General features: G+C 39.2%; 2 protein-coding genes across 4 annotated transcripts; one reads left to right on the top strand and one right to left on the bottom strand.

The window, feature by feature from the left end:
• Positions 1-285: 285 nt before the first annotated feature.
• On the top strand, positions 286-9,974 carry cldnd1b (claudin domain containing 1b). 2 transcript variants are annotated; one of them, XM_062027084.1, is made up of 5 exons: positions 286-423; positions 665-1,017; positions 4,221-4,328; positions 7,305-7,442; positions 9,062-9,974. In XM_062027084.1, exons 2-5 carry the CDS (start codon positions 732-734, stop codon positions 9,280-9,282), a joined length of 753 nt encoding a protein of 250 aa, XP_061883068.1. In that variant the 5' UTR covers positions 286-423; positions 665-731; the 3' UTR covers positions 9,283-9,974. The 2 variants fall into 2 exon arrangements, with proteins under 2 accessions (XP_061883068.1, XP_061883067.1); XM_062027083.1 differs by having other exon boundaries at positions 308-423; positions 668-1,017.
• A 2,652-nt stretch (positions 9,975-12,626) lies between these two features.
• LOC133633594 (N-acyl-aromatic-L-amino acid amidohydrolase (carboxylate-forming) B-like) lies at positions 12,627-26,573 on the bottom strand. Of its 2 annotated transcripts, none has more exons than XM_062026167.1 (7): positions 26,407-26,573; positions 16,667-16,959; positions 16,394-16,586; positions 14,785-14,878; positions 13,212-13,319; positions 12,936-13,048; positions 12,627-12,863 (listed from the first exon to the last, which is right to left on the bottom strand). In XM_062026167.1, exons 2-7 carry the CDS (start codon positions 16,891-16,893, stop codon positions 12,642-12,644), a joined length of 957 nt encoding a protein of 318 aa, XP_061882151.1. In that variant the 5' UTR covers positions 16,894-16,959; positions 26,407-26,573; the 3' UTR covers positions 12,627-12,641. The 2 variants fall into 2 exon arrangements, with proteins under 2 accessions (XP_061882151.1, XP_061882152.1); XM_062026168.1 differs by lacking the exon at positions 26,407-26,573 and adding an exon at positions 25,860-26,121.
• Positions 26,574-27,392: the final 819 nt, after the last annotated feature.

The following is a 27,392-nucleotide window of genomic DNA, read 5'->3' as shown; positions in this document are numbered from 1 at the left end:
GCAGTCGTGCCTCATATATATATATATATATATATATATATATATATATATATATATATATATATATATATATATATATATATATATATATATATATATATATATATATATATATATATATATATATATATATATACACAGCCCGGCCCCCGGCAAATTGTTTTAACCCAATGCGGCCCCCGAGTCAAAAAGTTTAGGGCCCCTGATCTATCCTATCCTACGTCGATGAGCCACTAGCAGCCATCGATGCATTTACACTCTCACCGCTAGTTGGCAGTGTCAGCTATTACACTGGTTTCAATTCCAACAGAGGAAGAAGAAGTCTAACCAGCGCAGAAGAAGAAGAACCGAAGGCCTGGCTTGTATATACATTTTTTTTTTTACAGTTTCGTGATAGAAACTGCTCTTTTTTCCAGTAATGAGGTAAACAAAAATAAATGTATGTTTTGTCGGATAGTGTGTTAGAAGATGACGGTGGGGTTATAATTAGCCAACAAACCGATTGTTTTCGGCGTTTTTAATGGTTAGCAGCGAATACTAGCCAGCATGCTAACGTACACACAACTGTGAATACTGTACCGCCCAGTTTGCTGACAAGATAATTGTGTCACTTTATTATTTAGGTCATTTAAGTCGCAATGTGCTGTTTATTTATTTCACGTAGTAGCAACACCAGGGAGCAGTTCCACCGAATCGACACGGATTCCCAGTGAGCCGACTCCACCGATACCATGGTCGATAACCGATATGCTACAGCTCTGGTCATCGGCTCCGTGCTGAGCTTGCTGGCGGCCGTTTACCTCTCCGTAGCCGTGGGGACCCAGCACTGGTTCCAGTACAGTAGCCCGGCAGGCGGACACGGCGACACCAACGCCTCCGTGCTGAGGAAGGACTTCATCGACGGAGAGTTTGATGAGAAGACCTCCAGCGAGACCTTGTACCGCCTCAATGGCACACTGGGGCTGTGGTGGCGGTGCATCCTGGTGCCCGGACTAACCCACTGGTACAAGGAGCCAGGTTGGAGATACTAACTAGATACTTGTTTCTGCTTCTTTTTTTTTAGTTACTTTGGTCCAGAAACTTTGCATGCAAGACTGCTGAAACATCCTTAGGTTTTTTTTTCCTGCGAACAATTGTAAGGAATCCCTCTTAGGTTGCGCGATATAGATGATATAAATCAGGGGTGTCAAACTCATTTTATATTGGGGGCCACATGGAGAAAAATCTACTCCCAAGTGGGCCGAACTGGTAAAACAACTAGAGATGTCCGATAATGGCTTTTTTGCCGATATTCCGATATTGTCCAACTCTTAATTACCGATTCCGATATCAACCGATACCGATATATACAGTCGTGGAATTAACACATTATTATGCCTAATTTTGTTGTGATGCCCCGCTGGATGCATTAAACAATGTAACAAGTTTTCCAAAATAAATCAACTCAAGTTATGGAAAAAAATGCCAACATGGCACTGCCATATTTATTATTGAAGTCACAAAGTGCATTATTTTTTTTAACATGCCTCAAAACAGCAGCTTTGAATTTTGGGACATGCCCAGTACACCAATACATCATCCCACTACCATCAGGGCGCAGGTACAGAACCATCAAATTCCGGAGGGCCCGCCTCAGGAAAAGTCTTATCCCTGCAGCTATAGCCGCCCTTAACAGCAGGCCCGGCCGACCTGTCTGACAAGCCTGTAAATGTGTGTTGGTCATGTATGATGTGTTTTTGTTTTTTTTGTTTCGTGATGTGTAATGTCTATTGTTCAAATGCACGGCAGTGAAAATGAATTTCCCCAACGGGGACCAATAAATCTAAATCTAAATCTCTCCCTGAGAGAGCATTAGGAGGTTGAGGTGGGCGGGGTTGGGGGTGGGTGGGGGGGAGATTGTAGGGGGTAGCAGGGGGTGTATATTAGCTTCCCGGAAGAGTTAGTGCTGCAAGGGGTTCTGGGTATTTGTTCTGTTGTGTTTATGTTGCGTTACAGTGCGGATGTTCTCCCGAAATGTGTTTGTCATTCTTGTTTGGTGTGGGTTCACAGTGTGGCGCATATTTGTAACAGTGTTAAAGTCGTTTATACGGCTACCCTCAGTGTGACCTGTATGGCTGTTGATCAAGTATGCCTTGCATTCACTTGTGTGTGAAAAGCTGTAGATATTATGTGACTAGGCCGGCACGCAAAGTAAGTGCCTTTAAGGTTTATTGGCGCTCTGTACTTCTCTCTACGTCCGTGTACACAGCGGCATTTATAAAATTTATAAATTTCACTTTTTGAAACCGATACCGATAATTTTGAAACCGATACCGATAATTTCCGATATTACATTTTAAAGCATTTATCGACATCCCTAAAACGGCACGCTTAGAAATAAAGACAAATTCAGAGTGTTTTGTTTGATTAAAAATAGAACAAGAACAAATGTACAAATAATAATGTTGCAGGGGTTTTATTACACTTACATGTTGCGGTTAATAATTTATTTGTCGTTATTTATATTTTCTGAATAAATTATGTGATAATATTCATCAACCTATCAAGTTAAAAAAATTCTATCAAAATCAAATTACAAGATTTTATCTTTTGTAGTTTGATAATTTTCCTCTACTGTACTAACATCATGTGGTTTATTTTATACATATGTAGCATCGTCTACAAAGATACAAATAATTGCTATTGCGACATCCAGTGGACACATTTAGAACAGCTGTTTCTTTCATTCAAAAATCTCAGGTTCATTTTTATACTTAGCTAACTCATCCCGCAGACCGGATAAAACCTGTTCGCAGGCCTGATCCGGCCCTCGGGCCGTACGTTTGACACCCCTGATATAAATCATAAATTTGGCAGACGATAGAGCTTTTAATACTACCAATATATCGTGATAATGCATGTCGGTGACACTTTAAGTGTGCAGCAAATTTGACAGTAGCATGCTTCTTGAACGCACTATAGCGAAGCTGTTTGTAAGTCGGCAATACTTGCCTCCGTTTCGTACAAGTACCATTATCACTGGAGGACGAGGAATAGCCAAACATGCTACACTACACCATAGGAGGATACAATAAGCCATGCTAACCGCTAAGCTAGAGCTCTTGAACAGAAAAAAAAAAGTTCCAGGGATCCAGGGCTTAGGGGGTTTATGGGGAAACCCCCAAACAAAAACATAATTTTCAATCAATCAATCAAAATGTATTTATATAGCCTTTAATCACAAGTGTCTCCCCCTCCCAGTGGGCGACCGGTGCAATGGATGTCGAGTGGATCAATGGATTTTACTCAACAGAACATTAACAACGCAAATTATTATATATTTTTTAAAATAATTTTGTTCATGATTAGATCTCCTCCATTCCCATGAACGTCTCTGCAAAAGCCAGTCAACTTCAAGAATAGGGCTATCGTTCTGCGATATTGCCAATGCTTTTAGCTCAGTAGTCAGCATGCTCGCCTCTCACTCCGGTGACCTGGGTTTGAGCCCCGCTCGGTACAGTAGGAAAAACAACACAGCCAAGATAGCGAGTACACAATCGCTACACGAAGCTGAGCTGTCTGTGATTGACAGCTTTGAACACCAATCATTGCACTCTGACGTCACAATCGGGGGCCCCTGATAGGGTGGGGGTAAGAGATCAGAGCCAATAGTAGGAAATAATTCAAATAGATATATGATATTGTTTTTGTCTGTATATAATTATGATCAAAAATAGAATAGTTCGATCTTGAAAATTTGAAGTATCAGCAGTGGTATGACCAATACTGCCCCTGTAACTAGTTAGTATCGGATCGATACCCAAATTTGTAGTATCGCCCAAAACTAATGTGAAGTGTCTAAACAACAGAAGAATAAGTAATTATTACATTTTAACAGAAGTGTGGATACAACCATGTTGCAACAGAAAGTAACCAGATATCAGATTAGCACGTAGATTAATCATTTTTTTGAGAAAATAATACAACCGGAATTGACGCAATATGTTATCACATATGTCAGCAGTCTAATTAAGAGCCTTTGTAACACGTTTTGAAATTCCTCTATTATACCAAATAATATATTTATGATAAGTATCGTTAATGCAGCAGGCAGCAATATATACTGTATTGCGATATCGATTTTAGGGCATATCGCCCACCCCTGTTATGTACTTATAATTTTGTTTGGGATCATGTAAAACATCTCTAATTGGGATCCCATCTTTTTTGACTCCTTCTAGATCCCCAGTTAAGGTTGCAGTGTGTGAGCTTCACTCTTCCTCAGCAGTTTTTGCCAAAGTACAAACATCCTGGAAACCACAACAGTGACGAGGATCTACTTAGGACATGTGAGTACTGCTTCAAAAGCTTCATCGTTATGATTAAGAAAAACTGCACTTTTTTCATTTTGCCCATCTTCCACAATCCTTATGTGAGACAGGGACACATGTCTTTTCATTTTCTGTGCGTTTTAAATAGCAAAAAACTATTCTGCCTATAGAGCCCCCTAAAAACATCCGAAACCTGTGACATGCATATTATCTAAGTTATATCAACATGGTTATTGTAGGAGCTAATGCCGAATAACTCATTTTCTGGCGTCGTGACACAGCCCCTTGCTCCTCACTCACAATACAATGCGAACAAAAGTCAGTACTGACTGAGAAACACGAACAATCATATCAAATACTACGAATATAAACATATCTGTAAAGTATTAGCACACTTTTCATGTTTTGTTTGTACACAGTTAGATCAACTGTGTATATAGCGGTTATATCAAGCACTCTGTGCTCCATGTTTAATAACCAATACCATGGTGACTTACTCAAAATGGACACATGCCCGCCCAGCTCGTTTTTTCCAGTTTTTTGTTTTTTTTTGAGGTGTAACACAGTTTGTTAGCGCAAACCATTTTTAATTTGATGTGATGCAGTCTTGAAGCAGTATCCTCTTTGCCAGATACACAAGGCCTTTTGCATCGACTGCAACACCGTGTGACGCAAAAGTACTCTGATGTTTTTTGGCATGGCTTGGAAAGTTCCACAGTCGGTGTTGTGACACTCTCGGCCCCCGTCTGCTCTGACATTTCACACCCTCTCTTTTTTGCCCGCCGGGCTTTAAATATTTTAAATATTTAGGCTAAAAAAAGATAAGATAGTCGTTGTCTGCGGCTCTTACATAGTCTGCCATGATTTTGTGGTATCAAACACAGAACACGCTCTTGTTGTTGTTGACGCAAGTAGCATTCTTTACGCTGCACTCTGTGAAATCAATGCACCGTGGAAAAAAGCTGCGGTAAAAATTTTGTCCATTATCCACAATCCTTATGTGACACACATTCATCTTTCCTTTCCTGTGTGTTCTAACTAGTAAACACTATAGCTAGATGCAGCTAAATGGTATATGATTTAGTCTGCTTATAAATGGTAAATGGGTTATACCTGTATAGCGCTTTTCCACCTTCAAGGTACTCAAAGCGCTTTGACACTATTTCCACATTCACACACACATTCACACACTGATGGCGGGAGATGCCATGCAAGGCCCTAACCACGACCCATCAGGAGCAAGGGTGAAATGTCTTGCTCAAGGACACAACGGACGTGACAAGGTTGGTAGAAGGTGGGGATCGAACCAGGAACCCTCAGGTTGCTGGCACGGCCACTCTCCCAACCGCGCCAAGCCCTCTAAAAACCTCAAACAACGTTTTATTTACATTCTATAAGTATTAGGGGTGTGACGGTACGTGTATTTGTATTGAACCGTTTCGGTACGGGGGTGTCGGTTCGGTTCGGAGGTGTACCGAACGAGTTTCCACACGGACATATTAAGTAGCGTAACACACGTTGTGTAAACAATGCACACCGAGGCACAACACACGGCATGCTAGCAGCTAACGGGCTGCGATAGACTGACCATACGTCCTCTTTTCACCGGACATGTCCTCTTTTGCGGAGCTGTCAGGGCGGAGTTTCTTAAATGCCTCGAATATCCGGCATTTTGAGTTAGGGTTGCGTGTATTTTCAATGTACGTTCAGGGTTAAGAAGGGGTTAAAAACAAAACAAACTGTGCGCGCAGCAGCATTCGTGAGGGAGGGGCAGAGACAGAGAGAGCGAGAGAGTTATGATAAACGCGCATGCGTCGCCAGGCTCTGCTTTTTATCCATAGATTTATCAGATTTAATTTTTTATTATCTATAGCAGGGGTGTCAAAAGTGTGCTCTGGAGGCCATTTGCGGCCCCCAGCTAATGTTTTAAAGGCCCACGGCACATTCTAAAAATACTATTAAAATTAACAAAAACATAAAAAGTGAAATAAAAAAGCTTAAAGGTTAAATGTAATTTAGAAAAAGTTGCAATGTTGACTAATAAAACAAAACTGTTTTTTTTTCTTTCAAACTGTCATTGCTCAAAACTTAATATTGAATCAAAATCAATGTTATTATGAATTATTGACCTATCCAAGGTTCGGATTACTTCACATGAAATATTCCAGTAAGAAAAATATTTTCAGTGGAAGATTTTGCAAATTTGGTAAATAAATAACCCCAAAATTTATATTTTGTTGTTTTCTTACTGTACCGAAAATGAACCGAACCGTGACCTCTAAACCGAGGTACGTACCGAACCGAAATGTTTGTGTACCGTTACACCCCTAATAAGTATGTATGTAATGTAGTAACAGGCACATTCATGATAACAATATCATGAATTTTGCTTTTTTGCAAAATTTGTTTGTTTTTGTTTTGTCTACATATTCGAAATAAACATGAAAACAAACAAACAAAACCAAAACAAAACATGTACTATTTACAGTATTTTGGTCTTTATAAGTAGGCCTGGGCCGATAAATTTTTCTTGACGATATATTGACTTACACATTATTGCGAATAAACAATATTTTGAGACCAAATTAACCACTGGTATAATAATGATACATAATAATGCAAGTATACCCTTTCAAATGCAATAAACTTGTATTTCTTATATATTCAACATTGTATTTGATATGAAAACTTGAAAATCTCCAAGGTTAATGAAACAAATAAAAAATACAATATATTAATAGCAACATTTTCCCTTGAATCAAATCACAAAAAAAGCAATGTTAAGGAGGGGATGGGGGACCCTCAAATATACACAACTGAAACAATAGATAAAATGGCTAAATAAAGTATTGACAAAGTTGCACTTCAATATAAAACATGTCAGCACAGGTAGAGTTCTACATTACTTAATTGACAATCAAGTTAAGACCTTTGTGAAGGTCTAAATGCTCACTGTTGTTTCTACCATGCATTATTGTATTATCTTTGTTGTAGATTTGTGGAGGTGTCAGTTTCTCCTGCCTCTGGTGTCACTGGCCTTGGTGTTCCTCAGCGGCCTTGTTGGCGTCTGCGCTTGCCTGTGCCGCAGCTTTACGCCCACCGTGGGTGTAGGAGTGCTGCATCTGCTTGCAGGTGAGACTGCACACACGGCAAAGTACATAAAAGCATGACATAAAGAAAATGAGTTGGAGTTGAACACAGTGAAACTGGTTATGTTCACAACACATTTACTTAAAAAAAAAAAAGTATTTACCGTACTCTTATTGATCGGTATAAGATCAATCTGCGGCCTGGACTGGATTTCACTTGATTAGATAAAACCGTCACCTTAAATAAGACACCTTTAGTACCCTGAAGAAAAAAAAAAAACTTTTAGCGCTGGGTGGCTGTTTTTACCTTTTACCATGACTGATACCATAGTTGACATCCTTACCACAACATGCACTTACTGCTGACATGGCATCTGTAAAGCAGAAGTTCTCAGGGTAACTAGTGCGCAGGTCATTTGGGATAAAAAAGCTGGTAAACATTTCAACACTAAATTGTAGTTATTCTAATACACTTTAATTATATTAGCTATTTAAAAAAATAAGTATCATTGAAAAATGTTTATATATGCAGTGTTAACAAACTGTGGGGATGTAACGATAAATGGTAATGAAAAACACAGTAAATCTCCTGACGGTTAGTATTACCGTTTTAAAATGAAAATAATCAAAAATCCATGATTGATAACCACACTAGCGCTAGCTTGTGAACACAAGAGACATTAACGTATTTCCCCATTTAGAAACGACGTAGCCCATTTTACAATGATATAAACACGAGGGCTGCACAGTTTTGAGAAAAAAACCTCATTGCGTTTTTCCCCTCCAAAATTGTGTTTGCGATTTGATTTGCTATTTTTATGTTTTATACATATAAATACATAAAACTGCGAAAATAACGAGTGAAGGAAGACATGTTACTTTTAGACTCTCAATCAACATATTCTTGTCTCAAGGTGCCACACATTAGAACAATAATAATTCACTTTCAAAAATATTTGGCTTTATGCAGACAGACTCAGAACTTTTGTGCTCTTAAACTGAAGAAATAACCGATTGACAACTATACAGTGTTTATAATGTAATGTAATTATAATATACAATAATAAGGCAAGTAACCATTTGAAAGGACATAACATTTTATTTTTCATTACTGTAGAATTGTTTACCATTGGAAAATAAATGTATTTATTATCCTAAAACAAATAGACACAAAAACGTTCATGTCTTATGTATTCATGTTACCATTTGAGCTTGTGCCAGTTAGTCCGTGAGTTTACCAAATTGCAGTTATCAATCATGGTTTTTCAATAAATTTAAAATTAAAACGGTAATGCTAACCGTCTGAGGTTTTACTGCAGTTTATCACTAATACCATTTATCGTTACATTACTACAGGACTGCAATCTGTTTGTGGTGCTTGGTTTGGGAAGAAGACAAACCATTTTACATTGTGTCGCGTCGCTATGTCGATGTAGCATAATTTTCGTAAATGCAACGCCAGATCAGGATTTACCGTTCCAGATCATCGCATAGCAAGCTAAACTATACGGGGAAGGTGGTTGTTGTTTATTTTCAATGTGTCAAGGATTGTGCGTGTGTGTGGGCGCATACGCAGAAAGCACATTTTTTACTAAATCAAAATTGGGAAGGCAAGCAGCATCGCAGAGTCTCATTGTTGACATCCGTCCTCTACCTCGTTAGCTCTGTGCACTCTTGGTTGCGTCTGCTGCTTCCGGGCCGGCATGGATCTTCTCCACCAGTACGCCACGCCCCCCGAGGGGGTGGAGTCCTCCATGGGCTGGTCCCTCTACCTCGCCCTCATCTCCTTCCCTCTGCAGATGATGGCGGCCGCTTTGTTCCTCTGGGCGGCTCGCAGCCACCGCAACAACTACACCCGCATGGTCGCTTACCGGGTGGCCTAAAAGGGAGAAAAGTATTTTTTAAAAAAAATAAATAAACACAATTCCATGTTGTCTCAGGACATCTGAAGGCAGGACAAGTCCATTTGTAGCCAATCATAAATGCTGTTAATGGCAGTTACGCAATATCCATATTGCTTCTTTGCAGTCTTACTTCCTATAGTGCATGCTTAATAATGTTGAATTATTTATTAATCCTGGGGTTGCTGTGAATGTTGCCTTCTTTTTGGTTGCCATCGTTTATCTCACCTTGCTCTTGACTTTACTAAGACTTTCGAGTTGCACCCCCCAAGTTTTGCTTTTTTCAAAGTGTCATGAATATGTACAACATGGGGTTGTGCATGCTTAACGGAGATACTTATACTGTAAATCCAACCTGTGGTGAATTGTAACCACTCAAAACCCTGCATTTAAAATACCTATTGTATCTAATCGCAGTGATTAAAACTAGAAAAAAATGGCTTCCGCATGATACTGCGACAAATTGTTTTTTGTAAAACCACTTGTTAAAGAGGCTGACATTTTGTGTAGTGAAAAAAAACTATTTATGTGAGAATGTACTGTAAATTCTAAAATAAGAATTTGTTTTCGATGTCCATGTTTTGTTACGCGTACACTCTGGTTTTTAGGTTATTCTCAAGCACACTTTTTTTCTGTAAAAAATAAATTGGACTTTTGCTGAATTGTGCGGTTTGTGTGATTTTTTTGTGGAAAACATGTTAAAAATAACACCGCCATTGTCTTTCATAGGGTGAAACATTTTGATATTTATTCACGTTCATTTGAAGTAAATAAGTACAATCTATATACAATATACAAAAATTGTACATTCTAAAAGAAAAAAAACAACGTTTTAGCTAAAACTCATTATTGTTTTATTAACCATGTGTGTTGCAAGTAATTCAAGTTTCAGGCAACGAAAAGCACCTTGGGGACGGCGTGGCGCGGTTGAAAGAGTGGCCGTGCCAGCAACCTGAGGGTTCCTGGTTCGATCCCCACCTTCTACCAACCTCGTCACGTCCGTTGTGTCCTTGAGCAAGACACTTCACCCTTGATGGGTCATGGTTAGGGCCTTGCATGGCAGCTCCTGCCATCAGTGTGTGAATGTGGAAATAGTGTCAAAGCGCTTTGAGTACCTTGAAGGTAGAAAAGCGCTATACAAGTACAGTACAACCCATTTACATTTGGTCAGCAATAAATAATTGTGAAATCAGTTAAGACAGGTTAAAGCTTTACAGTTAAGAATAATTGCATTAGTTAGCCCTTTTGTATTTTTGATTGCGATCTTAAAAAAACAAATTCATGGTTTAGCACCTGCAAGTCTCAGTTTCTTCTGCGTATTAAGGCAGTTAAAAAGGCACAATAGTCTGAGACGTGTACGTCCAGTTATGGTTATAGCACATTATACATAGCACTTATTTGCTTCTCAGGTACTGTACGTCAGTGATCCTCAACAGGCGGACCGCGGTCCATGTCCGGACCCAGCGACGTGTCCGTCCGGACCCAGCACGAATTATAGTAAAAAAAAAAAAAAAAAAATTAAAAAATTGTTTTATTTTTTTTTATTTTTTATAATTATAATTATTATAAAAATATATAATAATTGTATTTATCTTTGAGTCATCGCTAGCGCAAGTCAACGTTCTTTGTTGTTTTTAGTCAAATATCTCCACGTTTGGTTTACACTTCTTAGAGAGAGAAAGAGAGAGAGACTGAGTGAGAGCGAGAGAACGCCACTCTGATTGGCTGCGGAATCAGCCAATCAGAGTATGGGTGTCATCTCTATCACAACGACGCGCTGATAGGCTGTTACCACCTCGCTGCAGGCACACAGTTGTCTAGTTATATTTGCACATGAATGAGATCTGTTGAGGTCATTTGTGTACCAGGGATAGGAGGGTTGTGTTTAAAAGTATTTATTTTTTGTTAAAACTGAAAGTTTTATTTAAGTTCTTATTTATTTTTGTTTCAAAGAAAATCTTTCATGTATTTTATTGGATATTTATTTTATTTTTGTTAATTTTAAGAAAATGTTAAACTACTACCTACATCCTGCTACTACATAAGCCTGATCGATAATAAACGGACCCAGCCTGTTTCAAAATAACATTTGTGGACCTTCAAGATTTGTACTTGAGGACCCCCGCTGTACGTGATCTATCTGATGGGCAGGGGTGCAACCATTAATGGATTAATTAAACTAGAAAAAAGATTTGATTTATATTCTGTGGCATTGATTTATGATTGTAACTACTATTACAAATTGATAAAATCCAAATTGCATAGTGTGCCGGGAACTTAAACTATGAGATCAGTTTCCACCATTGCAATAGAGCGACACAAGACAATGGTGTGTGGCAACAAACAGCTAAGATTTATATTTATTTAAATTTTGTATTACTACACATGTGGAAAATGAAGTTTCTATGTTGATGTGCATTTTTTAGAAAAAAAGAATGAAGGGTATTCAGGGTATAAAGAAAAAACATTGTTCATATCAACTTATTTAGCATAGGATAAGACTTTTATTTATCCCACCATGGGGAAATTACGCTGTAGCAGTGCAGGTTTTTACATACAGTAGCAGAAGTAAAACGTTATGATATTATTCAATTTCTAAAATAATCAATAGCTGTTGACTGCTGTGTTCGCTGGCACATTCCACTTCAAAATACACCCATGCGGTAATTTCAATTAAACTGTTTCTAAAATTCTGACTATAGATAGCATTTGTGTCAAAATATGGGGTATTTTTGAAAGTCAATTTTGCAATTTCATTATTTGCTATTCATAAAACTTCAAAAGTGGGATTAATCTGATTTTAAAAATGTATAGTTTGACCGCACTAATTAATTGATTTACTAATTATGCAAACGAGCAATTTACTGAAAATAATTGCCATCAATCAAATAAAAAAATAAGTGTTATTAATTAAAAAAAATCATATTAATTACTGTTATGAATGAATATATACATGTATATTAATATATATACATATATGTGTGTGTATATGTATGTATTTATACGTAGTAATTTACTGCGAATAATCAAAATGCAAAAGTGTGATGAATCTGATCTAGCAATGTAATCGTTTGACAGCACAGTACAAAAAACAAATGTCAATTCCAGTGGACGCAGGTTCTTAATAGGATATATTAAAGTAGAGCATACATTTATTCTATCATCCTGTTTCTTAAAAAAATACTATAGTTAAAAGTTTTAAAGCCTGTTGATTGGTAGTGACCATAACTGTCGTAATCCAAGCCAAATTCATGGCTGTCATCTGGTTTTGTGGCAAAGTGGAACTCAATTGCTTGGCTTTTGTGTGATCAATAAAAAAAGTGGAATACATTAAAACAATTTCAAATGTTGTTTTTTTTATTGATGCTTATGCTTTTCTCCATACTGATGGACGGGATGCGGACGCTGATCTTCTTAGCTAAGTGGAAGGCAATCTTCTTCTCGTAGTAGGCACATTCATTCACAAAAAACGGGTAGGCCGCCTCTCCCTGGTGCGTGATGGTCTCCCCGGTAAACGACAGGAAAATGGGATCCCCAGGACGAAGGAGTTTGAAGTCGTTGTCCTGCAGAACAAGAGTAGCTCTCTGATACTTGCGCTTACTATATTGTCAGGGGTGGAACACAAAGTACAGTACTTGTAACTGGGGATGAATAGCAGCTGTGATCTCGTTAGTGGTGGGATCTCTCGGGTAGTCGATGGTCTTGGTCCAGTTGAATACCTCCAACTGTCCGCCCTCAAAAATACATCCTGTCAAATTGAAGACAGTTAATGTCTTAGCAATGTGTGTAAAACTACAAAGGGCCGCATTGAAAAGAGGACAAATAACACAATGAAAATTAAGTGAATTTCCTGACAAAATATATTTCGAAAATGTGAATTTTTTCTATGTAGATAAATGCATAATATTCACCTGAATTGAACTTTTGTAGCCATTCAAAGATGAGTTCCAATATTTCCTTCACCATGTTGTAGATGTCAGCTCTGACTACGCCAGTGGGTTGAGGGCCGACTTCTAACGCTATATACAAGAAAACAAAACAAGACAATAAAACCACATTGTATCCTTGAAAGATAGTATCATACATGGCTATTTTTTTTACACTATGGTTAAATGGTCGTCCAATCGTTATACTGTAATTTGCCAGTGAATATTCTCATTGAGTCCCTCCAGGATTTCAATCTTTTTTTTTGTTATTGTTGAGTCCTTAAATGCCTAAAATCGTTGCAGATTTTTTAGAAAGTTGCTGCAAAAGTTTAAATATTTTGAGGCGGTTTCTTTATGATTTTATGAATTTATCAATGTGTTCATTGTACTTTAACCTAAAAGAAAATTCACATGGTTTTAAAAAGAAATTGGTAAACAATTGTTGTATTGATGTTTTACTGGTTTTATAAAAGTAAACACTGGATGGCAGTGAAAGCACATATTTAAAGCTCCTTGACACTATACTGTTTTAATTAATTATAACTAATAATAGTAATGATTCATTATAATTACAAAAAGAAACACCACCAAAGACCTCCCTATTGTCCGCCATCTGCTTTGTTGTCCACGTGTTCCAGACATCTGTGTATGTTTTACACCAAATGTTTTTCCATCTTAAACATTCATTTATGTTCCAACTCATTTAACGCATCTTAAGAGGATTTTTGAACCATTGAGAGCTCTCTATATAGCGCAAATTTCATTCGTAAATGAAAGACAATGAGAGATTATTATCACACTTCAACATATCTGCCATGTTCTTTGCTAGGTCAGCATTGTAGTGAAGTGAATTACATTTATATAGCGCTTTTTCTCAAGTGACTCAAAGCGCTTTACATTGTGAAACCCAATATCTAAGTTACATTTAAACCAGTGTGGGTGGCACTGGGAGCAGGTGGGTAAAGTGTCTTGCCCAAGGACACAACGGCAGTGACTAGGATGGCGGAAGCGGGGATCGAACCTGCAACCCTCAAGTTGCTGGCACGGCCGCTCTACCAACCGAGCTATACCGTCCCATTGTAAATTAAGATCTGTTTACAAATAAAAATGTTGAATGCATAAACTGGAACTAGAATTAGATTAGCAAAAATAATGCTCATTGGCCAAAACATTCTGTAAAGTTGCAGGAATTGGACAAATAATTCACAAGGAATGGTTGAATTTGCAGGGAATTGGCTCAAACGCGATATTGCAAATTCACGGAGGGACTACCCATTTATCCAGGTCATTATTGTATTCTCAGGCAGACTCAATCCATCACAACTGGAATGTTCAAGTTGTCTTAGAAGACGTTTCGCTTTTCTTCCGAGCAGGACTCATCAGTTCATGCTCACAGATTTATATAGGATAGCTCTAGTCTGAGAGCCTGGTGCAGGATCCAAAGTTTTTATCTTCAGCTGTCAGAGCTGCAGAGGATAAATACTTTGCCTGCGCAAATATAGTGCATTGTCTCCTTTCATGCAGACACACCTATGCTTATGTGTGTACACACACTTACAGAAGCCATGTTTGCCTACAGTATCAAGTGAGTAGGTCTCAGATTCATCTGCATCCAACTGGATTATTGCCACGGGCCAATGCAAGGCTATACTCTGTAAAAAAAAAAAAAAAAAAAAAGCTTTTTATGCATTTGATAATTAAATAAAGCAAATAAAGGACAATACAATTGTGAAGTAAACACAACTTGAGTTGTAATCACTAATGAGCAGTGAGGAAAACCTGTTGAGAATCGTAATGTTTGAGCCAAAATAAGTAACTTTTATGTCCCATGTGAATTTTTGTAGTTTATTTTGTATCTGACCACAATTCATGAATTACATTCAAGTTTTGACTTCTTCGGGTTACAAATAAGAAATTAATTGCAAGCGTTCACTTTTCTCATTATAAAACATAAAATACTGTACACATCAATATGTGGATTAGAATTAAATTTATTATGCAAGTGCAAAAATAACTTAGCCAAGTAACAGCTGTTTATAGTAAATAGAAACGTCAATATAAAATGTATATACATGTAGTAAACAAAGCAGTAACAATATTTTCCTTTGAATACTGGTTTCAAGCAGTATTCATCATTAAACGTTTCCTTTGACGAATACAATAATCCTTTACTTTGATATCTACTGGTTGTAAGCCATATTCATCATTAAACCTTTCTTTTGACAAATACTGGTTCTACACAGTATTCATTCCCTTTCAAGAATACTGGTTATAAGCAGTATTCTTGATTAAACCTTTGAAAAATACTGGTTGTACACAGTATTCATTATTAAGCCTTCGAAGAACACTGATTGTACACAATATATATCATGAAAGTTTTCTTTTGATGAATACATTAAACATTTTCTTTGATAAATACTGGTTGTTAGCTGTATTTATCATTAAACTTTTGTTTTGATAAATGCCGGTTGTACGCAGTGTTCATCATTGAATTTTTACTTTGATGAATACTGGTTGTACATCATTAAAATGTTCTTTTTAAGAATACTGGTTGTACACAGTATTCATCATTCAACTTTTCTTTTTAAGAATACTGGTTGCACGCAGTGTTCATCATTTAACTTTTCCTTTGATGAATACTAGTTCGCAGTATTCATTAATTAGAATTAGAACCTTTATTTAACCAGATAAGAAAACCCATTGAGATCAAGATCTCTTTCACAAGGGTGACCTGGCCAAGAGGTCAACAGCACATGTCACAGAGCAGTTTCAAAATAAATACATTAAGACATACATTTTAAAATACATAAGAGAACTGTAAAACAACAGAGATTTACATCTTTAAAAACACAGGCACTGTGCAAACGTCTCTCGCTGTTTGTCCCTCAGGACATCATTAAACTTTTCCTTTTTGAATACTAGTTCGTGGTATTCATCATTAAACTTTTCCTTTGAAGAATTCTGGTTGTACACAGTATTCATCCTTAAACATTTCTTTTTATGAATATTGGTTGTAAGCAGTATTAATTTTTTAGGTAGTAAGCAGTATTCATCTTTCACTTCTTGTTTTTAAGTTCCATTTTCATAATTTTACTCATTTTTGCTCATCTAAAATGGATACCGATTAAAAAGGTGTACACACAAAACTGTTTAAGTGTACAATTCACCTGAACATATTTACAAATGTGCATGACGATCCAGTCGTGGTTGTACAAAATGAAGCAGGGGCCCATGTTGGAGGTGGTGTTGTGGAGATCACATATCAAGTCCACGGCTTCTGGGCTCCCTTTGGGCCCCAGCAGAGCGTTCAGCTCGTGAGCTCGCTTCATCTCGTGAGTCGATGAGGGCCCTAAGGGTGCACTGCAAGTCCCAAACAAATTGACACAAGTGAGCATATAGATCATTGAAATACTCAGGTAGCAGTTTCCCCCCCAACATACCTCAGCATAGCATATGTGAAGCAACGATTGAGATCTTTTTCTATGTACCGTCTACATTCTTTCACAGCGTCAGGATTCGAAAGCACCGCCATTACAGACGCATGCCCGACTTTATCGACCTTATTTTTCTCCATTTGTCGCACCACGTGCACCCCCGTCATCTCGTTGCCGTGGGTGCCGCCGCACACGGCGAAGCGGGTCAGCGGCGGGAAAGAGAGGTGCTCCATCTGACGAGTCCCTGCAAACTTCACTTTGGTACTCAACTGCGTTGTCCTCCTGCTTGTGCCTCGAGCCTGTTTTAAAGGATACACATGTTAAAGCAATTAGGCTACAGAAACGTGTATGTGTGTAGAGTGCCAAAGTCTTTTTAGTGAGCCATTGGCTTTAATGAGTGACCCAGAGGAAGAGATTTAATGTTCATCATTGGATTGTCGTGTCTAGTTACACATCTATTCATTGTGAATGAATAGCCACTGAAGTCCATACTTGCTGACTACGAGAATAGTCTCACTCATCCATGGCATTATATTCTCAGGGCACTCAATCGATGGGAACTGGACAGTTCAATTTGTTTTAAAAGACCTTTCACTTCTCATTCGGGCAGGCTTCATCAGTTCATATGCAAAGACCAGTTAGGACAGCTGTAGTCTGAGGGTTTGGTTCCAGCTCTATTCTCTCAGACTACAGCTATCCTATCTATTTGTCTTCAAGGCAATGTTGTTTTAAGACAACCTGAACAGTCCAGTTGCTATTAATTCAATGCCCTTAGATAATGACTTAAGGCCGTGCTCACACTACGCAGTCCCTACTGGATTTCACAGGCTTTTTTTTGTGATTGTTGCGGCATAGAACTCCGCTCAGTTGCCATCTGGTTAGAGTGTCCGCCCTGAGATCGGTAGGTTGTGACTTCAAACCCCGGCCGAGTCATACCAAAGACTATAAAAATGGGACCCATTACCTCCCTGCTTGCCACTCAGCATCAAGTGTTGGAATTGGGTGTTAAATCACCAAAATGATTCCCAGGCACGGCCACAGCTGCTGCTCATTGCTCCCCTCACCTCCCAGGGGGTGATTAAGGACGATGGGTCAAATGCAGAGGATAATTTCACCACACCTAGTGTGTGTGAGACAATCATTGGTACTTTAACTTTAATTTGCGGTCTTTTCAGAACAGTTGCAATGTTTTTCGGCTTATTTATTTTCAATAACATTGAGCCAGCTTGTGATTTTATGAATTTGTTTTCAATGTTTTAAGTGTTTCTTGTAACCTTTACCTAAAAAAGAATCACATGATTTTAACACAAATTGGGAAACAAATACTTTATTGATGTTTTACTCGTTTTTACTCGTTTTTTTACTCGACACATACTTTTAAGAAGACACTATAAAGTGTTAAAAGTACAACCTCAAAGCTCATTATCAAATGTCTGTACTGTTTAATTCATTATAACTAATGATAGTAATAATGAATTCTAATTACTGAAAGAAACACCTTCCTTCTTCTCTGCTGTCTGCTGTGTCGCTCACAAATTGCAGAAAAGTGTTTGTCCGTCTTAAAACATAAATTTATCTACCACCACATGTACCCCCACACTTTAAGAGCTTTTGTGAAATGTGAAGAGCGATCTACAGCGCTAATTTTTGTTGGTAAATGAGAGACGATGAGAGAGTATCACACATTGACATCTCTAACATGTAAATGTTGCCTCTTTGATAGGTCAGCATTTCAAATGAAAATATGTTCTTAAATGCCTTACTCTGAATACATGTAAACTCAAAAGTGAGAATGCCAGTGTGTTGCTAAATGTTTATAGACTGCATTACCTGGAAGACTTAGTGCGGTGGACTTGTTTCTTCAGCATTGTCCACACGTTTAGGGCTTTGGGAAGGCCATCCTAAAATCTTAATTCTAGCCTTATTTAGCCATTCCTTTACCACTTTTGACGTGTGTTTGAGGTTGGGTCTTGGGCACAGTTGGGTGTTCCAACAGGACAATGACCCCAAACAAACCTCTAAAGTGGTAAAGGAATGGCTAAATCAGGCTACAATTAAGGTTTTAGAATGGTCTTCCCAAAGTCCTGACTTAAAAGTGTGGACAATGCTGAAGAAACAAGTCCATGTCAGAAAACCAACAAATTTAGATGAACTGCACCAATTTTGTCAAGAGGAGTGGTCAAAAATTCAACCAGAAGCTTGTGGATGGCTACTAAAAGTGCCTTATTGCAGTGAAACTTGTCAAGGGACATGTAACCAAATATTAACATTGCTGTATGTATACTTTTGACCCAGCAGATTTGGTCACATTTTCAGTAGACCCATAATAAATTCATAAAAGAACCAAACTTCATGAATGTTTTTTGTGACAAACAAGTATGTGCTCCAATCAAAGGGGTGTAGAAATGATTGGAAACTCAAGACAGCCATGACATTATGTCCTTCACAAGTGTATGTAAACTTTTGACCACGACTGTATATTGGTACACTTTGCTATTTCTGCTTTGTCTACCCAAGAAACAAACCTAAGCTTTGATTAGACAGTTGAGGTATGAGTGCCACTCAACGACAAATTCCACTGGCAAAAATGTGTGGAGATGTTGCGGGCATTGGACAAAATTGCGAGGCCATTCATAGTGTACAGGGATTGGTTGAATTTGCGTGAATTGTAGCAATATTTGACATGACATGCATTTGCACCGTGTTGTACGAGTACGATACCCCTTCCCTCTCCTGGCCCCTGCTCACTGTAAGAATATGTGCCATTTGCTTGTCCCATCACGTCACAATTTCCCTAACTTAACGGCTTATTTACAAGTCTTTGGGATCATTTGTATTGTGGAAGGTGACAGTCATTATTGTGAGATATTAAACGAGACATTTTTTATCACGCTCACAAATGTCGTCTCGGTTGATATTAACTTTTCCAATATTTTTGACGTTTTAATTTTTTTAGGGATTCCCACGTTTAACCAGCATGTGTAACACGCTTGAGCAAGTATCGGAGCACTCACACCACACTTTGGGTGTGAAGCAGGGAGTTCCTTCTTAATGTAAGGGTGCAGCTCTGTGCTTGACATGTTTTTGTTTACCTTGTACAATGTCAAAGAGGACATTACGTCTTATTTGCTTTTCTTCCATGCTGATATTAGTATTTGCAGCATTGGCAGACAGGGTAATTGCTCCAGTTATTCAGGTCTTCCCAGTCCCAAAAGAGAATTATCTGTTGGGACTGATGAGCAAAGTAAATACATGTTTTAAAAATGAACTTTTAAGCCAAAATAAATTAAAAAAAAAGGTTGCACAAAGCAAACAGGACAAAAGATAGGAGGTGAAGAAGCAAGGGAGATTATTTTTGGAATTGCATGTTTTTAATACCACTACAGAGTGAAGGCAAAGACAAAAAAAATTTGATGACAACCAGAGAACGGGATATGGAAATTATTGCGATGAACCACGCCTGTTCCACCTGTTTTCTATACGGCGTATCCTCTTTAGGGTTATGGGTGAGCTGGAGTGTATCCCAGTGGAATTTATACGAAAGGAAGGGTCAGAGTTGGTCATCTTTGGTTAAAAAGTAATTGGTTATAGTTACAAATTACTTCTTTCAAAAAGTAATTGAGTTAGTAATTCAGTTACCTCATTGCACAAGTTATTGGTTACTCAGCAAAGTAACTGTGACGTTATTTTTTATTTCGTTATCCAATGTAATAACGTATAAAATAACATCTTTAACGTCAAAGATATTAACTGATTGAAGAATAAAAACACTATATGCAGTATTTTGGAACATTTGGCATTTATCTGAACTCAGTAGATTGCAGTGTGCCGTATGATATGCACAGAAATAAAAATGTACACAAAATAAATCTCCCGTAAAGTAACAACATTAAATATTGAAGGTACAAAACTCATACGTACCAAAAATGTAAACTTAGGTAAAAAGACTCAAAGGAACATTTGGTCTTTAAGTAGTGCAAATCTCTGCACCTGTATGCCAAAATACATCCTAAAAAACTTGTATGATGACTGAAATATGCTGATAGCAACCTAACCTAACTCCCCCCTACCCCCTCCACATCCCACCCCCCGCATTGTAAATAATTCAATGTATATACTCTGATGATTAACTTGTGTGATGACTGTATTATGCTGATAGTATATATTTGTACCATGAATTGATTGACGTGGACCCCGACTTAAACAAGTTGAAAAACTTATCCGGGTGTTACCATTTAGTGGTAAATGGTACAGAATATGTACTGTACTGTGCAATCTACTAATAAAAGTTTCAATTAACCAATCAATCAATCAATCAATCAATCAAAAGAACCTTAGATAAAACTGTTAGCAAATTTTGGGCAAATAAATGACATACATTCCAGTAAAACGTTCAAAAACATTTACTGAATGACATTCTGATAATAAAATTGCATTTGTTTACAAATATTGGGGTCTTTTCTTAAGCGAATTTTAATAATGCAAGAGAGTATCCACCTGTGATTAATCATGATTAATCCAAATTCAAAAATGTGCTGAATCTGATTAAAACAAAAAAATACAGGGATAAATGTTTTCTCCTGGACATAGCGTGCATGTTAAATAAACATTCTTGCCTTTAATTTCAGTGAGTGCCGGTACTTGCAGTTTGAGAACGCTACCTTTGAATTCCCCTGACTCCTTGTGTGTCATTTCGCAGTGGTCCCCAACCACTGGTCCGGGGACCGGTACCGGTCCGTGACGCATTTGCTACACAGAAACAATAATTAATGTATAAACTACAGCATTTTCTCCGACTTAAGTTTCGCCTATCCCACTAAACACACCAATAAGCTTGTTAATAGATGTGTATTATAACTCCTTTGTTATAGTACATGGGACAGTGCACATTAATGGACATATAAAATCTTAATGCACCAGATTGTGGCCAAAGGCAAATTTTTCATGCTCATTTCTTTGCTCTTTTTAACTGCCACACGTAGAATGCCTGTCCGTGAAAATAATGCATACATTAAACAGCTGCATATCATTTGTTTATTTCTCTCTGCAACTAGTGATGTGAATCTTACAAGTCACAACTCAATTTGATTCTGATTCTGAGGGTGACGGTTCGATTTAACACGATTTTTGATTCTAACAGATTCTTCCAATACATTATTTGGTAGGGCTGCAGCTTTTGATTATTTTAGTAATCACTTTAAGCGGATAAAATGCACTTTATAGCTTCAATGCGTATTTTAGGTAAAATAGTTGAAATAATACATTTTCTGCCTGGCATTTTTTTCTAATAAACTTTGAAATTGCACTTTTAACATGTGTGCATTAATTACATTTTTTAAATACGTTTTTATTTGTTACACTCAAACGATCAATCAAAGTAATAATCGAATGAATCGATTAATCGTCGCAACCTTGATACATAGAATATGATAAAAACTTTTCAAAACAAGTTACAAAAGCTCTTTTTGCTTGCAATGAATGTTTGCGTCTGTATATGTTCAGCAAGTGAGAGCAGAGATTGCCTAAAAACTATGTTGAAGAGGTTCATTTAGCCTACTAATGTGTATTTATAAATGGTTGATTTATATAGGCTAGTAAGGTAAAGTTTTGTAAGTTTAGTATGGATGAGATCCCCCTTGAGAAAAAGTGTGATGTGATATATGAGATCCCTTGCCTAACATGCAATAAAACATACATAGGAGAGACAGGTCGACAGTTCAGCACACGAAAAAAGGAACACCAGAAAGAATGTGAAAAGGAAACATCTGGAACGCTCACCCGTGCAACGAGAATGAAAGCAACGCAGGAAAATCTGAAATCAGCCATTTCAGACCACTGCAAGAGGGAAAACCATCTAATGAACTGGGAGGCAGCCAAGGTAATTAGAATGGAAAGCAACAAATTCCATCGGTGGATCAAAGAGGCGGTTGAAATCAGGAAGCGGGCCCCAAAGACTGTCAACAGGGACGAGGGAGCCTACCAACTATCCCACACCTGGGACACAGTCCTGCAGGGCCGCCCCCGGCCGTTTGGTGGACATCCGGACGACAGGGGGCGCCCCGCCCTACCCCCGACGCACACCAGGGGACACCGCCATCCCACCTGAGATGGTGGGATGGAACAATCCATATAACACGTCACAGATGACGTCACAGATGACGTCACACTAACATCACGTGACACCTCTGAGGAAGGCTGCAGAAGCAAGATAGCCGAAACTTGTCAGATACAAAACTTTACCTTACTAGCCTATACAGGGGCGCCGCTAGGGATTTTGGGCCCCATGAAAAGAATCTTTACAGGGCCCCCTGTATTATAATTTCATCATCATTAGGGGCCTCTCTGGGCCCCCCTCCATCATGGGCCCCTATAATCCGTCTCCTTTACCCCTCCTTTTCGGCGCCCCTGAGCCTATATAAATCAACCATTTATAAATTGCCTAAAAACTATTAAAAAAAAAAAAGTATTCTTGAAAACTTTGAACCAATTCATAATGCAAATTTTTTTGACGGCGCCCCTAAAGACAATGCCATAGATTCGACCGATAGAGTTGGCTATGGGCAAAATCTAACGAATTAGATTCGACTATGAAAGAAATCCTTAATCGAAGATGGAAGTACCATATTTTCCGGACTACAGAGCACACCGGTCTATATAAGCTCATCCATCCATCCATCCATCTTCTTCCGCTTATCCGAGGTCGGGTCACGGGGGCAGCAGCCTAAGCAGGGAAACCCAGACTTCCCTCTCCCCAGCCACTTCGTCCAGCTCCTCCCGGAGGATCCCGAGGCGTTCCCAGGCCAGCCGGGAGACATAGTCTTCCCAACGTGTCCTGGGTCTTCCCCGCGGCCTCCTACCGGTCGGACGTGCCCTAAACACCTCCCTAGGGAAGCGTTCGGGTGGCATCCTGACCAGATGCCCGAACCACCTCATCTGGCTCCTCTCGATGTGGAGGAGCAGCGGCTTTACTTTGAGCACCCCCCGGATGGCAGAGCTTCTCACCCTATCTCTAAGGGAGAGCCCCGCCACCCGGCGGAGGAAACTCATTTCGGCCGCTTGTACCCGTGATCTTGTCCTTTCGGTCATAACCCAAAACTCATGACCATAGGTGAGGATGAGAACGTAGATCGACCGGTAAATTGAGAGCTTTGCCTTCCGGCTCAGCTCCTTCTTCACCACAACGGATCGATACAGCGTCCGCATTACTGAAGACGCCGCACCGATCCGCCTGTCGATCTCACGATCCACTCTTCCCCCACTCGTGAACAAGACTCCAAGGTACTTGAACTCCTCCACTTGGGGAAGGGTCTCCTCCGCAACCCGGAGATGGCACTCCACCCTTTTCCGGGCGAGAACCATGGACTCGGACTTGGAGGTGCTGATTCTCATCCCAGTCGCTTCACACTCAGCTGTGAACCGATCCAGTGAGAGCTGAAGATCCTGGCCAGATGAAGCCATCAGGACCACATCATCTGCAAAAAGCAGAGACCTAATCCTGCAGCCACCAAACCAGATCCCCTCAACGCCTTGACTGCGCCTAGAAATTCTGACCATAAAAGTTATGAACAGAATCGGTGACAAAGGGCAGCCTTGGCGGAGTCCAACCCTCACTGGAAACGTGTCCGACTTACTGCCGGCAATGCGGACCAAACTCTGGCACTGATCATACAGGGAGCGGACCGCCACAATCAGACAGTCCGATACCCCATACTCTTTGAGCACTCCCCACAGGACTTCCCGAGGGACACGGTCGAATGCTTTCTCCAAGTCCACAAAACACATGTAGACTGGTTGGGCAAACTCCCATGCACCCTCAAGGACCCTGCCAAAAGTATAGAGCTGGTCCACAGTTCCACGACCAGGACGAAAACCACACTGTTCCTCCTGAATCCGAGGTTCGACTATCCGGCGTAGCCTCCTCTCCAGCACACCTGAATAGACCTTACCGGGAAGGCTGAGGAGTGTGATCCCACGATAGTTAGAACACACCCTCCGGTTCCCCTTCTTAAAGAGAGGAACCACTACCCCACCCCGGTCTGCCAATCCAGAGGCACCGCCCCCGATGTCCACGCAATGCTGCAGAGTCTTGTCAACCAAGACAGCCCCACAGCATCCAGAGCCTTAAGGAACTCCGGGCGGATCTCATCCACCCCCCGGGGCCTTGCCACCGAGGAGCCTTTTAACTACCTCAGCAACCTCAGCTCCAGAAATAGGAGTATATAAAAATAGTATATAAGCCGCACCCACAAAATTTGAGAAGAAAGAAAAATGTTTCCATATATTAGGCCGCAGATATATACTTTGTGAAATGAGGAAGATTTTGTCAATGTTTATTTACATAACTTAATTGTTTCCAAACGGTGCCTGTCACACGGCAGTAAAATGGATGATCAAACAAAACAGAAGTCATCGTCATGGACCCACTAGCTGTGTAAGCTAGCTTTCCAATCAGCTAAATTGACTCAATAACTCCACAGTGACGTTTTGGTGAATTTACTGAGGAATTTTCGAAACTGAAACAATACAAAAAGAATGCCATTGTAAGTTATGCTAACACAGACACTTGTAAATGTGTTAGTATATGAGCTAATACTAACGACACTAGTGTCATTACATTGCGATAGCACGTACAAATATGCAACAACACTACTATCAAACATGTGGCAGTTTCGTAAGTGTGAATGGTTTTAGTTATATTGTAAAACTTAAAAACATTGCTCAGAGTGATAAATGAAGAAACCATAGGAGTAAAAAAGTGCTATGGACGGCTGGTAGACGGAACAGCACTTTTACTTCAGATATAAGACACTAAACAGTACGAAAAACTGTAGACCTTCAGCCCACATCACCTGCAGTGAGCGAACTCGTCCAAATCATGGCGCTATAGCACAAACAATTACACATGTTTTCAGTGTCTCTGTTGGTGTTTTATGAACACTACTTGTTGAATACAAAACATCATGGCAGTTAGAAGAAAAATCCATAAATGAGCCACGCAGTTCTATTAACCACAGGGTTCAAAAGCGTGGGAAAAAAGTAGCGGCTAGTAGTCCGGAAAATACGGTCATCCTAATTACAAATCACTGTTATAGCAAATGTTGATCCGAAATCGAAGGAGAGCAGGAGGGTTTGGAGGTGCGGGGGAAGCCAGACTTGTGTCAAAAATAGAATTTTTTTAATGGGCTTCTCAATTACTCACGTTTTTTTTTGCCGTTTGCCGGTGGTCCAGGAGTACAACCTCGCAAATACGGAGAGTTCTGCTGTACACAAACCTGCCTCTCTAATACCTAAACGCAAAGGAACCCAAAGTCACGTCTGTCCGCATCTGTCCCGAGTTTCATCCTAGGTCAAAACAGCTTCATGCTGCATAAACAAGCCGGTGTTGGGAAAGAGTCTCACATGCTAAACATCAAGACCGGCACACCAGTCGGACCATACTGCTGCTCCTGAGGGGCCTCAGTGGGAAGGCATTCACACACACGCAGCCCCACATTCCAATTAAAAACGCACGTTGCATCTTGAACATGTGAGGATATTCCAGCTTGTCACAAGCTGGATTTAGTTTACACTAGTGTTTGGTTGTAGTGGATTTGAACTGGATCACACGTTGACCTGTCAGAGAGGGGGCAGCTTTTTAGGAACACTTCAGTTAATTGCAAGACCGTACACCCAAGTCCTAAAGTCCACTAGACTCTGGTTCACAATAAGTTACATATTACCAAGTAAATGTATTTTATTTGGCTTACCTGTCTGCCAACACTAAGCTTCGGTAACCCGTGATAGTGTTTTGTTAACCCGCCACCATTCAGTGTTGCTGTATTCCACAAAAGAATGCCTCATGGAGGACGTCTTAATTTCATGTATGTGGCGGTACACGTGCCAAGAAAATCCTCCCCTAGTACAGTTGAGTGCTCTCTGACCCAGCCTTCCCACATCCTTACTTGCGTTATGTCCTCCCTTGAAAGGCACTCCCCTTTCAGCTCAAGTTTCACTTTGTGATGCAAGAGAGAAAGGACTCGCTCTGACAGTGTGCGTCTGCACGCCTGTGTGTGTTTTCTTCTGCCAAACCAATAAGCGTCAGAGTGGAACTTTAAAGAGCAGACAGAGTAATTACAATCAGGGCCGTGACCAGGATTTGACTACAGGACTGTCTCAGAAAATTAGAATATTGTGATAAAGTTCTTTATTTTCTGTAATGCAATTAAAAAAACAAAAATGTCATACATTCTGGATTCATTACACATCAACTGAAATATTGCAAGCCTTTTATTATTTTAATATTGCTGATTATGGCATACAGCTTAAGAAAACTCAAAAATCCTATCTCAAAAAATTTGAATATTTCCTCAGACCAAGTAAAAAAAAAAGATTTATAAACAGCAAAACAAAATCAAACATTTGAAAATTTATTATTGAAGTCACAAAGTGCATAATTTTTTTTAACATGCCTCAAAAAAGCACCTTGGAATGTGGGACATGCTCTCCCTGAAATAATCCTGATACCCACTACAACAGGGGTGTCAAAGTCAAATGGACGGAGGGCCAAATAAAAAATTTAGCTACAAGCCGAGGGCCGGACTGTTCGAATGTTCATTGAAAAATTTTTAAATGACGCATATAGTCTAGTGAACCTAATTGAACCTACTGAAAACCTAACAAATATATTCCAATATGATCAGATAAATAAAGCAATATTTTCTTATGGCTCTGTCAGTAATCTTTAATTTTCAAC

The sequence above is a fragment of the Entelurus aequoreus genome, linkage group LG18, assembly GCF_033978785.1.
Source record: "Entelurus aequoreus isolate RoL-2023_Sb linkage group LG18, RoL_Eaeq_v1.1, whole genome shotgun sequence".
In the NCBI taxonomy this organism is placed as follows: Eukaryota; Metazoa; Chordata; class Actinopteri; order Syngnathiformes; family Syngnathidae; genus Entelurus; species Entelurus aequoreus.
The sequence above is the reverse complement of the archived record's forward strand: the minus strand, read 5'-3'. Positions and strand labels throughout refer to the sequence as shown.

Bases quoted from the DNA above. Each gene is read 5' to 3' on its own strand.
- cldnd1b (XM_062027084.1), top strand. From the start codon at position 732: ATGGTCGATAACCGATATGCTACAGCTCTGGTCATCGGCTCCGTGCTG. The intron at 1,018-4,220 runs GTTGGAGATACT...GACTCCTTCTAG, and splicing joins CCACTGGTACAAGGAGCCAG to ATCCCCAGTTAAGGTTGCAG. The intron at 7,443-9,061 runs GTGAGACTGCAC...CTACCTCGTTAG, and splicing joins AGTGCTGCATCTGCTTGCAG to CTCTGTGCACTCTTGGTTGC.
- LOC133633594 (XM_062026167.1), bottom strand. From the start codon at position 16,893: ATGGAGCACCTCTCTTTCCCGCCGCTGACCCGCTTCGCCGTGTGCGGC. The intron at 13,320-14,784 runs GTAAGTGTGTGT...TCTTGTATATAG, and splicing joins TGTAGGCAAACATGGCTTCT to CGTTAGAAGTCGGCCCTCAA. The intron at 12,864-12,935 runs GTACTGTACTTT...CTTGTTCTGCAG, and splicing joins CTATTCATCCCCAGTTACAA to GACAACGACTTCAAACTCCT.